At 46.6% G+C, this 13,344-nt stretch overlaps 1 protein-coding gene across 13 annotated transcripts in view; it reads right to left on the bottom strand.

The window, feature by feature from the left end:
* Window positions 1–13,344, bottom strand: part of DYSF (dysferlin) — a 120,522-nt gene that overhangs the window by 20,665 nt on the left and 86,513 nt on the right. For all 13 annotated transcript variants that reach the window (XM_068943888.1, XM_068943884.1, XM_068943881.1 and 10 more), the window contains 5 exons: window positions 12,779–12,921; window positions 10,475–10,614; window positions 8,202–8,290; window positions 7,458–7,553; window positions 3,532–3,673 (listed from right to left, as the gene is read on the bottom strand). In XM_068943888.1, coding sequence (XP_068799989.1) covers window positions 3,532–3,673; window positions 7,458–7,553; window positions 8,202–8,290; window positions 10,475–10,614; window positions 12,779–12,921 — 610 coding nt within the window. The remainder of the gene's footprint in view (window positions 1–3,531; window positions 3,674–7,457; window positions 7,554–8,201; window positions 8,291–10,474; window positions 10,615–12,778; window positions 12,922–13,344) is intronic.

The raw sequence follows: 13,344 nt of genomic DNA on the forward strand, positions 1-13,344 counted from the left end.
CTGACTGCAGTAAATGCCGTTGGTTAAAGCAGCAGCTGAATTTGGAAGAAGAGGTTCTCCTGGACTTGGCCTCATGGAATATTACTGGTCTTTTCCCACTGTCTCAAGCAGCACAACTTATTCAACCATCTAAATAATTCAGGATTTCTCTCTTGACTTCTGCGGAGTCACCTCAACTGAAAGCCCTCCCCCTCCCCAGGCGTTTTGGTGCATCATCCCTGACATCTTTCTTCTCAGGAAGCTTTGGCCTTCTCTGGCTCATGCTGGCCTCCCAGTTCTGTAGCTAGAAGTGCCCTGAAGCCCAGCAGAAATGTCTGCAAGGCAACCTGGAGTGCCTGTACAGACCCTGCCAGAAAGCAGGGACCTAGGCATCCAGATGTCCCAGGCCATCTTATAGTCAGTAAAAATCAGCTACCTAGTGAGACATATAATCCAACCCACATTTGATATGATTAAGCCAGAAACGTAGGAATTTTATCTGTTGGCTCTCCAGAGAGCTCCAACTCAAAGTCAATTGGCATTTGCAAATCTGCTTGGATACTCTGACCTAATGTTTTACTTCTAGGTCCACACAAACACCAATATTTATTAACTTTACATGTTGTCGTGCTCTTGAAATCCTATTCTGAACATCTACTTATGCAGAAAACGTTTGCTCAGACTTTCAGTGCCTTTCTGCATTAGAGGACATCTAGAATTCAGATCTGGCTGTTATATCAACTACCGCTGTAATTGGCACTTGAAGCTGAATATTTCAAAATCAATTTCATGCATTTTCCACCTCCACGGCGCCTCTGTGACTCAGGAGCTGAATGTCACTCTGACTGGGTGCCCAGTGAAATGTGATCCACGTACGGTCTATCTTGGCATTGCTCTTGATAGCGTCTGGTGGTACCATGACCATCTGATAAAACTGTCTGCAGGAATCAAGACCTGCCAGACTTAGACCTGGGGATCTGGAGTTCAAAGTTGGTAGACATTGGCTCTTCTTCCTGCTAGCTGGCAGCAGAATATGGACTTCATCTGGGATCTGGGCCTCCTATTCCCCCCATTAAGTAAGTCAACATGCAATTTCATGCAAATCTTTCAGTGTTGCTCAATCTACCTTTCTACCTTTTCTTCCTCTGCTAAGTGATATGCAACGCTCGTTGGAGCACCATTAACCCTTTCACTAGAACAACTTCCTTATTTGCATCCTAACAAAATACCCTCTTGAGGGCTCAGCGAGCTGGAGGCTTGCTGGTTTGCATCATTGCAATGTCATGACCTGCGTTGCCCAAAGGTGCATGTGCTGATCCTGCATCGCTGTAATCAGCTAGTACCTAACCAAGGGAACCCATAATTAGGATCTCTAGAGGCTGCTGCTAGAGAAAGACTGCACAAAAAGAAGGGGAAACAAAAGAAGGAAATTCTGAATAAACACAAGAGAGAATGTATAAAGCAACACGAATTTGTGTTTTGAAAAGAGCTGTTCTGATGGTGGAATCCCTTTTTTGTAGGGATTTTTCTTGAAATTCAGGATGGGAGAAATTCCTGTTTTGACATGAGAAGCAAAATCTTTCCAAGTTTCCTTCCTGAGGGCTTTCCCATCAGGCTCAGTGGGAAGATGGAAGCCTTGAAACCCAAAGGGATCCCACACCTTTGAAGCTTTGGAGTTGAGGTCCCTAAAACTTCTAGTGTTGTAGCAAAGATCAAACTGTCCTGGCTATATCTGGGCATCCCAAGGCTAGAGGAGCAAAGAAAGGAGAGTAAAACGTAAGCTGCTTTCCTCCCAGCAGTACTCTCTCCACAGGCCAACACCAGCGAGGCTGGGTGCAGGTGGCTTTTAGCAGCTCAGAATTTGCCATCTGACCGTTTTGATTTAAATTCCACTTTCCATCGCCTGTGTTTAAAGTTCGGTGCATGGGCTTTTACAGCAGCAGTAATGAACCTAGAGTTCAAACAGCACATGGTGAGATCAAAAATTGCCAGAGCGGAATGTGTCCCACAAATACAAAGCATGGCTTTTCATTCATTATTTTTTCCTTTACAGAGAGGTTTTACAAGCTGTTTATTTTCTGATACAGTGTTGGCAGACATGTGGTCGGAGGAGAATCAATATCAGCACAGTGGGATGTATTTTCTTAAACGGTTTATAGGGGGGTCTTTGCTTTTTCAAAGGGGGATAATTGAATGTAGTACACACTGTACTTTTGATTTGTTTAACATGAAGCGTGAAATGGGTACAGCTATGATTCTGTCAATCAATTTAACTATCCAGCGATTCATTTTGAAGCTAGGCCCCCTTGCGCGGATCGTCTGGCTCAAGGGATTGGGAACTCATTCAGCATCTTTGCCACTAAAGTGCCTGTTCAAACCCAGGTCATGCTGGGATCTTACTGGTCCCCATAAAACAAACTGGGAAGGAGATCCCAGGAGAGCCTTGTGGAAGTTGACGGTCCCACGGCAACAAGCTGTCTTTGGGCACGCCATATTCAAATGCATGCAGAGACCAAGCTTTTGTGGACAAGGCAGGGAACGGGAACAAAGACTCAGGGTTGGGGTGGGTGAAGGAATTTGAGCTTTTGGGGTGCCGCAAAGCAAGACCTAGTCTTGAAAGCTGAGATTGTCCCTGTTCTCCATACAGACACACAAACCCAACAACAGTGCTGTTAATTTCCAGGTGCTTTGAGCGGGAAATTTAAAATCAAGTGAACAGATACCCTCCCCTAAAGTACTCCTTGAAAGCCAGTCCAATTTTCCTTAGCATCATTCTATGTATCCGTCCCACCTCCCTCCCTCCATTTCCTTCCCTCCATGCAACTCCCAGTCCACACTTGCGCATCACACTGCACTGACTTGAAGAAGGAATATCAGAAGTAATAGCTAACTGTAGATGTTGGAACGATGAGACCAAAACCACATCCACTTTTCAATCCCTCACCTTAGTAACCAGGTCTCTTACTAGTCCGAGGGCATCGCCATCCTGAATCCCTAACAAAAGCTTGTATTCCCATCTCCGCATCAACGGTACATCACAATCCCTGTTCCCCTACACATCCCTGCTGCTTAGCCCTTCAGATACTTGGAGGCTGTTCCCTCTTGTCACCCCTGTTCAGCCCTTCTGTCAAGTTAATCAATAGCTTGATGCCCATTATGCCACGCTGAAGACCAGAGGTGCGCACCTGACCTTCTCCATCAGTCTACACAGAGGAAATGTCGTCTCCATCTTTGGAGTAACCCTGTTGTTGACTAGGTATCTTGGAAGTCCCATGCAATCAGGAGAGTACTTTGCTGCTGCTGCACCAGTATTCTGCTGCCCACAGTCCAGAGGTGCCTTTCCTGGAGGGTAGGTCTCTCCTGACTCTTTCATTAAACCAATTTCCCCATCTGTCCACCACTTTCCATTTCAAATAGCTTAAAGGTAAGGTTGATCCCTGTATAGCTTCAGCTTGCTGCAATTCTGCAGATTTTGGAACAAGCAGCACATTTTTCACCCCAGAGTTACTACAGGAAGGTAGATGTTAGAAATGTCCATCCAGGGACACTCACCTTTTTTGTGACATAGCACACTTGCTCAGCAGGGAGATAGTCAAAGGGGAAGATGAATCTCCAGTTGAAGTTGCCCTCTCCTCCCATAGACCTGTAGTGCACATCTGTCTTCTGCTTGTTTTCCTCGTGGCCAATCAGCCATCTGGCAAATGCAAACATATTGCATGAAGAACTAGAAACAAACCAAGCATTTTGGAGTTCACCCCGTTTCACAGACGCCACAAGCAGGCGAGAAAGTGTCTCTCACCCTAATGCTAGACGCCTCGGGCTGCTATCTGTAAGGGTAACCTGCAGCCCACAGGAGACTAGAGGGAAAATATAACAGTCATATGGGGTTGAGAGGTGAACTACTGCTGGTGGTAGCAGTCTGAGAGTTGCTTGAGTCTCTTCACCTCCCTCACCTTTCCCCTAGGCTTTGTGGATATGTTAAAGACTCAACAAAGCTCTAAGCTCTGGCTCAAAGTTGTCACTTATCCGACCACAAGAACAGGTTAGCTTCTAGCCTGGCTTCGTGAGAGGTCCTTCCCCCTTCCAGCAAACTAACCTCACTAGCCCCTAAAACCAGACCTCCTGATGGAAGCAACCATGCTGAAGAACTGAAGGACTATTTTTGCCCTCTACTCTCTGTTGGTTTCTAAAAGTCTGTATAAGTCAAAAGTCCAAAATGGCCAAGAATTTCTTCCCCGTGAAACTCCTACAGCGAGCTGACCCTGCTGTGGCTAGAGTGATCTCCAGCTGTTCTCTGTCAGAGATTGACCTTCACAGCGCAGTTCCTCTCCTGGACTAAAAAAGCTTGCTGTGGTCAGTCCACACAACCAGTCCGGGGCAAACAGAAAGCTTTTCATAACAACTATTTTTTCCAGTTGTGAGTTTTGCAAGTGTTCGGTTTTCATTCTGCCCTCTCTCCCCGTCCAAGATTTGTCGGTCTTCAGCAATCGACAGCACAAAACAAAACAATAAAACATATCCATTTGTGTATTTGCAGCCCTTCTGGAGGAAAGCCAAAAGATTCTGGGGGAATTTCTAATTAAAACAATTATCTCGTTTGAATGTTTTCTACTTAAATTGAAAATATGGTTTTTTGCCCAGCTATACAAATGATTCCCTCTTCTCCAGTGCCTCAGAGGAGCACATGACCAGACCCAAATGTGTTGGGGGAGACAGGAAAGAGAGGTCTACTCAAGTTCATCCTGCAATACAGATCATATGCACATGTGCTGCACGGACAGCAAGGGCTCGGTGGCACTGGGAATTGTGTGATGAGGTTACGCTAACTCTTAAATTGTGGCCGGATTATTTGATTTGATCTTATTGGATGCAAATGGTAAGCCTGTGTGTTTATTCATGTCCTTAAAAGCTTGGCAAGGAACCTCGGAAGATGCAGTGTGAGCGCCCTCTCCTTGCAGGCAAACAAAAGGACAAATAAACAGTTTGATTTGGACTCTTTGTTGGCACCGTTTTTGATCTTGCAGAACTTGCTGCACTCTCTCCACTGCAGGAAAGAGATGCCAGAAATCAAAAGCATTCAAATCACAGTGTCCCAGAATTAAAAACATAATATAGCAATCGCTGTGGTGAATCAACCAAAGGCCCATCTTGCCCCACGTCCTGCCTCTGGCAGGGGCTAAACATCTAAAAAGGACTATAAGAAGGAGGCTGATGCACAGTGATGCCTTCCCAACATAACTCCCCAGCTTCTGACAAATTACAGGTCAGAGATTTCCTGTAGATAATGCTTTTTTCAAAAAATAGGCTTTGATGGAGTTTTAATCCATTAATTTGTCCAGTATTTTTTGAATCCATGCAGCTTAAACTATCTGCAATACCCAAAGGCAAAGTTAGCTTCTGAGATCAACATTTGTGCATATTTACAGAGGTGGCTGTATTCTCACACATGCACACCTCCCACCGAGCTCAGCATGTGTGTAGGGTCTCTGACGATCAAGACCATCCTTTCATTTAGGAACCCAAAAAGGCATGCAGGAGCCTGAGACGAGGTTTAAAGATGCCACATAACATAGTATAAATCATAGTAGCGCTGGATGGCTGGAAGGGGACTCCGGAAACCTCCAGTCCAGCCTCCTCAGAGGGTTTTTGCCTAGCCATGTCTTGGAAACTTCGCAGGACCTAGGAAAACCCACTGTCCTAGGAAGCTTGGTTTAGTGTTGGTCCACTCTCCTGGTGAAGTAAAACTTTTTATTAGGAATTTGTCTTTGAAAACAATACAAAAATATCCTTTATCTATGATACTGATAATATTACTCAGACAGATAGGGCTATTCACCCCTAAAATAGCTTCAATTCTTAATGAACATGATTTTCCTACACTACCGCTCTTTTATCTACCTCTATCACAAGGGAGGTAGGGGGAATATAGAGGAATATAGGACCCTTAGGAGGGGAAAATCTCTTCACACCTTCAGCCTTGCACAATCAGGACCTAAACTTAGCTGAGACATTTTCATGCTGTTGAAGACTATCAATAGGTAACAAATTAAATAAAAGGCAATCAAGTTCTGTCTTAGGTATGATAAAAAGGCATCTATTTTATTTACCTTCCTAACTGACTTGGCAATAATTTACATATTATGTAGAAGATAATGTCCAAGAGACTGAGATTCCAGCCCTAACACTGCCTAATGGGTAATTTCTCTGTAAAATGGAGAATGAACAGGCAATAGCCTCCTCAGATAAGTGCTTTGAGATCTTCTGAAGAGAAGCACCAGAGAAGAGCTTCTTATCTATCCACCCTATACTTAAGGCAGGCTCCAGGCCTTCCTCAGGAGGCAGCAGTGGGTGGAAGGAGCGGTCCGCACCAAAGCTGCACCACATCACAGTAATGAAGGCCACTTTCTCCACATGCCCTAGACCAAGTCCCTGTTCGCATAGCAGGTGCCCAAGCACTAGGAGGACGGTTATATCCTCTTCTTATGGGAGATGAGGCCACTTAGACCGTATCCAGAAAGGCTAATGATGTAGTCTTTTTTTTTTCTTTTTTTCTTTTTTTTGGAAAGATGAGGGAGCTGAGCAAGGTTTTTAACTCACTTACAGCAGATCTCTTTGGTCTTTGAGAATGATAAAAGCCAGGCAAGTAGTATCAGCAAGTGCTGGATGCTCTCACTTTCCCAGTAACACCCTACAAGTGCTACTATTTCAGAGCCCCAAAGTGCACAGAGCAGCTTAGCTGGAGCTGATAACAATGCACTTGATGCGAATACCAGGTAAGCAGCGTGCATTCTGGATTTACAGGAGGAAAATTGGGATTGTAAAAAAGGGATTTACAGTCTGTTTCAAAATCCTACCTCTTCCTGTCCATAAATCCAAAGAACGTACAAAATAAGTAAGTCCCTTGGCTGGGATTGCGCCATTTTACACGAGATAAAATATAAATGGAGTCAGGCAGAGAAGGGAATGTGCCAGAGTAGTTACTGCTGGTTGCCACATTTTTTTGTGTTTCAAGGAAAAAAAGGGAATTCCAAAAAAGTCAGCTATGCAAACAAGTTAACCTATGTATACAGAACAAGCACGTAACTACCCCAGGAGAGGAGCTGGTAAAGGGCCAGAAGGTGGAAATGCAGAAGACGTGTCCCTCTCTCAGATGGCCAGGTTGTTTTCCCACATCTTATCTCTCTTTATGTATACATATAAATATGTATATAAACATATATATGTTCCAATGTACGTATCTAACTGTTAGAGATACAAAGAAAGGAACTGCAAATATAAAGCAATTATAAGCCCTGCAGAGACGCGTTTGCCAAGAAGCTGGAACCGTAGCTGGAAAGGTGTGAATGGCCCTTCATCCCCAGGGGAGGTTCATGTCTATCACAAGCAATGTCAATGCAAGGGCTCCGTTAACTCCTTCACCGTTGCCCTTGCACCTCGGGACAGCGGTACCACATGGAGGTGGAAGCAAGGTAGCTTACCCTTTCACATAAATATCACTCATCTTCTCCCCAGTGATGCTGAGGTCATCGAGGATCACGTCCTTGGTGTTCCAGATGATGCAGCGCAAGAAGAACCTAAACCGCACCAGAGAAGAGCAACATGAGAGGCATGGCAAGGCTCTGATGAAGGATGGTGGCCCTGTGGACTTGTCCAGACCCTGGAGGTGCTTGAGACTCACTTTACACTGGGTGATTTCAAGAAATGTGAGGATTATCCAGGAAATTTTGGTCTAGAGTCCACCAGAATGGCCTGGTCATGCTATTCATTCAATAACGCAGAGAGGCAAACCATGGATAACAGTCTGCATTAAGAGCAAGCTGCCTTCTAACCTTAAATTCAGGACCCCCCACAGCTAAAGGGACACTTAACCTAGGTGCGGGACTTTGCAGTGCAAGACCCTGCGAGTCTCTCCTTTACCAGCCTGTGAAATTGTCCTGTGGCCTGTCTCAGGTTAGTGGATACACCCCACCCGGCACACAGGATTACATGACAAAGAAGCCATCGAGGCTGTAGGTCATTCCACTGGGATGCCTCTCTGGGCAGGCCCTGTTGGCTAATGAAGCTAAGATGTGAGTTATCCTTCCCACCCAGACATTTCTCAGCTGGGCAGGTGAATCCTTTCCCATCTGACATTTCTAATCTCTCTTTTCTCCCCTTACAAACAGAAGGTGCAGGGAGCCAACACTGCACCGAGTAAGGAAAAAAAGAAAAAAAAAAGTCACCTCTTGGCTTTGCGTGGCGTGATGTTGAAAGGGGGGCCAGGCTGACCCAAAGATTTTGGAAACAGGTCTACCCACATCTGCAGCTTTCCCTGTATGGAAAGAAAGACACAATGTCTGACAACCCTCCTAAATGGTTTGCCTTCACCTCCTTAGTCAGACTTAGTAGCGGAGACAGAAATCCCTGAAAACATCCAGTGTTCCAGGGTTCCTCAGTTGAAAACTAAGGGTTTCTTTAGTGGAAAAGTTTAATTAAGTGCTGGTGACTGCAACCTAAAGCCAGAATCCCTCGAACTGGAGATAAAGGGCCAGTGTTAACCATGGGGGTGATTAACCACTGGAGCAGAGTATGAAGAGCAGTGGAGTTTTTGCCATTAGCTGACACCAAGTCCAGACTGGCTATTTTCTGGAAGGTGCTTTAACCACATATAAAGGTTGGTGGGATTATTTTAAAGATAATTGGACGGATGTTAATGGTCTGCAAGATATAAGAGGTAAATCTGGATAAGCTGAAGGCGCATTCTGTCTTTAGTTTCTGCATCTGAGTAGTTCTACATGGGGCCAGAGTGAAGGCTAGTTCCATGGGAAGCTCTGGAGAAGCAGCCATGGAAGACCATGGAGCTTATCGCCCATGGTGTCCCACTGGCCTTCACCAGCTGGAGAGCTGGTTTATGGGTTTCTGGCAATGGCAGTGGAAGATAGGAAGAGGAGAGGGGAATCTAATTCCACTTTCACATAAACTTGCCAAGCAGAAAGCAGCAGAGATGCAGCTGAAATCTTAGTGTGTTGTTTTTCAGGTGGTCCCTTTAACTGTTAAACACTAATGGGTGCCAATAAAATATTTTATTGCGCAGTGTCAGGGGGATAAAGTAAAAAAAAAAAAACACACACACACACACACACACACCCTTTTACAATTAGCCCATCACAGAGGGGTTTGGGTTTGTTTGTTTTTTGGCAAGAAAATCTTCCGTTTCAGCAGAAAACTTTAAAAGCCCAACTGGGCTTTTAGCTCAGCACAAACAGCCTGATACAGCCAGCCTGTTGTGGCTTTGCAGCAGGTCAGAGCCATGCTTTTGGGAACTCCACTGAACGCAACATGTACTGAGTCAACCAACCCCTGCTACTCAGCATCATCCCCACGGACACCGAATGCTGCTCTTGACTAGGAGCAATGGAGCAGGACGGACCCTGGTTGCTCTTCCCATATGCAACCACATGACATGAGGGAAACTCTCTCTGTGAAGTCCCCATGGTCCATCTAACAAGGCCATGACAGATGTGCCCATAAGAGCAGCACAGACCCACTGCTCCACTGATAGCAGCCACCTTCTGCCTCTAATCATGATTTTTATTAGGTAAATTAATGGGAAAAAGTATTACAGTGGTTGCCAGAGCATTTACTTCTACTAGCAACTCTCCCCTCGCTCTGTGGTTAAAAACGAGGCACGGAATGCTAACTGCTGAAATGGCAGAGCAGTGGTTGCGCACATTTACGCCAGCTGCAGAGCCAGTCTCCTGAAACTGCCTTTGCAATGCAACTGGAACACATAAGATGGATGATAATTGCCCTTTTCTTTGGGAAGCCACATTTTTTCACCCAAATGCGTAAAATATAGATGTGTGTTAATCAAAGAAAAGGGGTTAGGCTAAACATAGATACCTGTTTGTTGCTTGGTTTTGGATGGAAGCGCATTTAGATTTCATCCAGCTTAACAACATCCAGTCTGCAACAGAACTAATACTTGATACCTCCAAGAACTGGTTCTTGCTGCAAAAATCATGCTGCTCTGCTGAACTGCACTGCTAGAGAAGTCTGCGGTATTATTTTCATTATAGCTAATAAGGAACTCTACACCAAAAAAAAGCTTTTCCACAAAACGGACATTTTTTGTGAGCAAATGTTGATGAAAATGAAAATCTATTACAGGGTATGGAGTTGACCTCCCCAGGCACCCAGAGCAAGTCAGCCACAGAGCTGATCTCCAGCCCATATCTGAGAGCAAATGCTCTGCTCCGTCCCGTAAGCTGACTCCGGTCCTTGGGAAAAAACCCTGTTTCCGGACAGTTATCCTCAGGATGGGTTCACAGCAAGTCAGCCAGCTATGGAAACCTCTCTGGGAGCTGGCAGATAATCTTTGAGAAATGACTGCTGCTGTGAAACACCACCTTTGAAAAGATGCTCCCAGGTCACAAAAAACATCTGACTTGGTTAACACTGGATCAACAGGGAGATGTTGCTCTTGGTCTTGTCCTGCACACATCTTCTCACTCACCTGCTCAATTTCAGGCTGGAGAGGACTGTAAAGAGGCCTCGTCTCCACATGCTCTGGCACCAGCCCTTGCTTCCTTAGCGCGTACAAGGCAAGACGTTCCTCCACCGGTCCCAGGTGGGGATTGGCAGGTTTGCCATCCTCTGCCAGAGACAGATCAAAGAGCACCGTTACTCCATGCCGCAGGCCTCAGCTGGGCAAGGCCACATCCTCATCACCCAAGAGCAGGGGGGTTGCACCTCAGGAACTCTGCAAGGGCTGCTCCTCTTGGTAGACCAAAGGCAGCAGCCCAGCCCAATGACCTCGCAGGCTGCCACTTCAGCCAGGAGCGAACAGAAGGAATACAGCCTCCATTTTCAGATCCGCTATCATCACCAACCCTCCAAGGCCCAGGGCAACATTCCCAGTGGGACGCAGGGGCAAAGCACCTCACCACAGGCCCAGGACCTGCGGGGAGTCTCATGCAAGTCCCCCATAGCCTAAACCGTTGCAAGACCCAGCACCGGACTTCTTCAGCCCTGTCCGTGCCTGACCTTACTGCCTTGGTAAAAGCATATTGTTCCACTATTGTTGAATGAAACCAATTAATAACAAATGATTTTGCCTTCTCTGTCCTGGCATTCAAGTTCCTGTTACAACCAGGTAAGGACAGCCAATTTTGCCTTGGCTAAGCCCTTCACTCCCTCCCTGCCCCATGACGGTGCTCTGGCTGGTAGAAGGACGTCACCCCAGAGATGCCTTTCAGCCACTTCGTTTCAAAGCCGTGCACCTTTGAGGACCTTTGAAATGAAATGTGCTCCATAAATATTATTACAGCTCTGCAACTTTCAGGTGATATATCCCAGCTCCTTTCTTGGCAATATCTTGAAGTGGTTAACTTCATACATATGGGCTATTTCCCAAGCAGTGGAAACCTGGCGTGCGTGCATGCGTGCGTGTGTGTGTGTGTGTGTGCGCGCGTGTGTGCATGCGCGCACAGGAAAAAGAAAAAGCCTCTCTCAGAAAACAACAAATGTGAGGGTTATGGAATAATGGTCCGGGTGCAGTGCTTGTAAAACCCATGCTCTCGTGTTTAATAGCTTCAGTTTATACCGCCAGGTTCAGATCTGACATTGCTCAGCGAACACAGCTGGTTTCCAGATCTCCTTGAGGTCAAGCATCAGACTTTGTTCTGTTTTTTGAACTGATTACCATTAAAGCAAAGGAAGGTGAAAGGCAGGGGCTAGGAGAGGGGGGAAGACCCCGCTCAGTTTAACACCTCTCCAGCCCTTGGTGAAAATCTGACTCATAATGAGAGGCTGGGAAGGAACAGTTATTTCCCCACATCTCCTCTTAAGGGGAGCATCACGAATTTGTGTGAGTCCCAAGAGCAGGGGAGGGGGAATTAGACCTCTGCTGTGTCTTGTGTCATGCCTCTTTGCACGCCTCTGCCCTCTCTGACGATTCTACAATCCTATAAAGGCCTTTATTTGTCAAACTGCTGCTCCTGGGCCCTACACAGTGGGATTTCACCTCCTTCCTTTGCCAAAACACCCCTTCCATGCTTTAAAGCAGAGTTTTCTCTAAGGGGCAAACCTCTGTCTCCAAGGATGCCAGTCAGACAGGGCACCAGCCAATGCCTGAGGAATTGCAGCTATTCATTTTTTTCTTGTGCAAACAAGAAAATGCATTCCCCAACACTCTAATTTTTTCTCCTTGCTGGCGTGGACTAATTTTACATTTCCGGCTACAGTGCATCTCACCTTCCAAGGCATAAATACGAGGGTGCTGCGCATTGGCTCTGTGTGTGTATGATATTGTCTCCCTCTAGTGACTCCATCCCTGAAATGCAGAGACGTGTGGCCAACGTACAAACAGCCGAGTTGTTCCACCAGCCGAAGCAGTAGTTGGAAGGACCAGGCTGGAGCGTGTCTAGGTGTGATGGACATTGCTGCCCCCAGCCTGTGTGTATTCTGCCCTGGCTTGCTGCAAACAGCAAAGGGAAATCACTAAAGGGAAGGGTCAGCTTGTGGTTAAAGCGCCTGGATTGCGGGTCTGTATTCAACCCTGGGGTTTGGTGCAGATCCAACTGCAACCTGCAACCTTTGGTGCAAAGCCAAGTCACATACCCACCTGCCTAGGCCGCTACATGAGGGGAACAGGAACGTGCCCACCTCCTGCTCCTGGCTTGCTGATCTACTCAGACAGAAAGGAGTTGAGGGAAGAGAATTCCCCCTCCGCCTCCACAAGCATGTTCATGACCTCCAGCCCCCACCTCTTGCTCTGGACAAAGAAAAGCTATTTGCAACCCCGAAGTGGCTCCATTACCCAGTTCTGAGAGGATGTACTCTTGCTCCCGAAAGACAAGCCGGTCAGACTTGTAGGTGGGAGCCTTGTAATTGTGTTGCAGGGAGAAGAGGTGAAGCAGCTGGGACGGCCGGAGTTGGTCTCGCCACTGGTTGGGTCCAGAACTGAAGCACAGCAGGAGAGAAAAGAGCAGCTCAACATGTGGCAAAACATCCCCCAGCCTCAAAAGAGGGGTTGCAGTGGCATTACACCAGGACGGGAAGTGGTTCCCGAACACAGGAGACCCGCCCAGATCGAATGCTGAGAGACAGCAAGCCAGTGAGGAGCACAGAAAGGTCTAAGGAAGATCTAGCCAGCTCCAAGTCTCTGCTTGCCCTAGCCCAGTGAGCAGGGTGGCACATCCTATGCCTAGCTCAACCCTCATTTGTAGGGCGCCCCTCATCAAACCCCACAGGACCATCACATCATTTTGGTTGCATTTAGGGTCTGCCCTCACCACGGTATGCCCAAAAGGACCCGGGGATGTATCAGGATCTCCTCAGGAGACTTCTGCTCTTTGAAGCATTTCAGGCTGCTGGAGCAGAGCC

The sequence above is a fragment of the Struthio camelus genome, chromosome 4 (genome assembly GCF_040807025.1).
Source record: "Struthio camelus isolate bStrCam1 chromosome 4, bStrCam1.hap1, whole genome shotgun sequence".
Classification (NCBI taxonomy): Eukaryota; Metazoa; Chordata; class Aves; order Struthioniformes; family Struthionidae; genus Struthio; species Struthio camelus.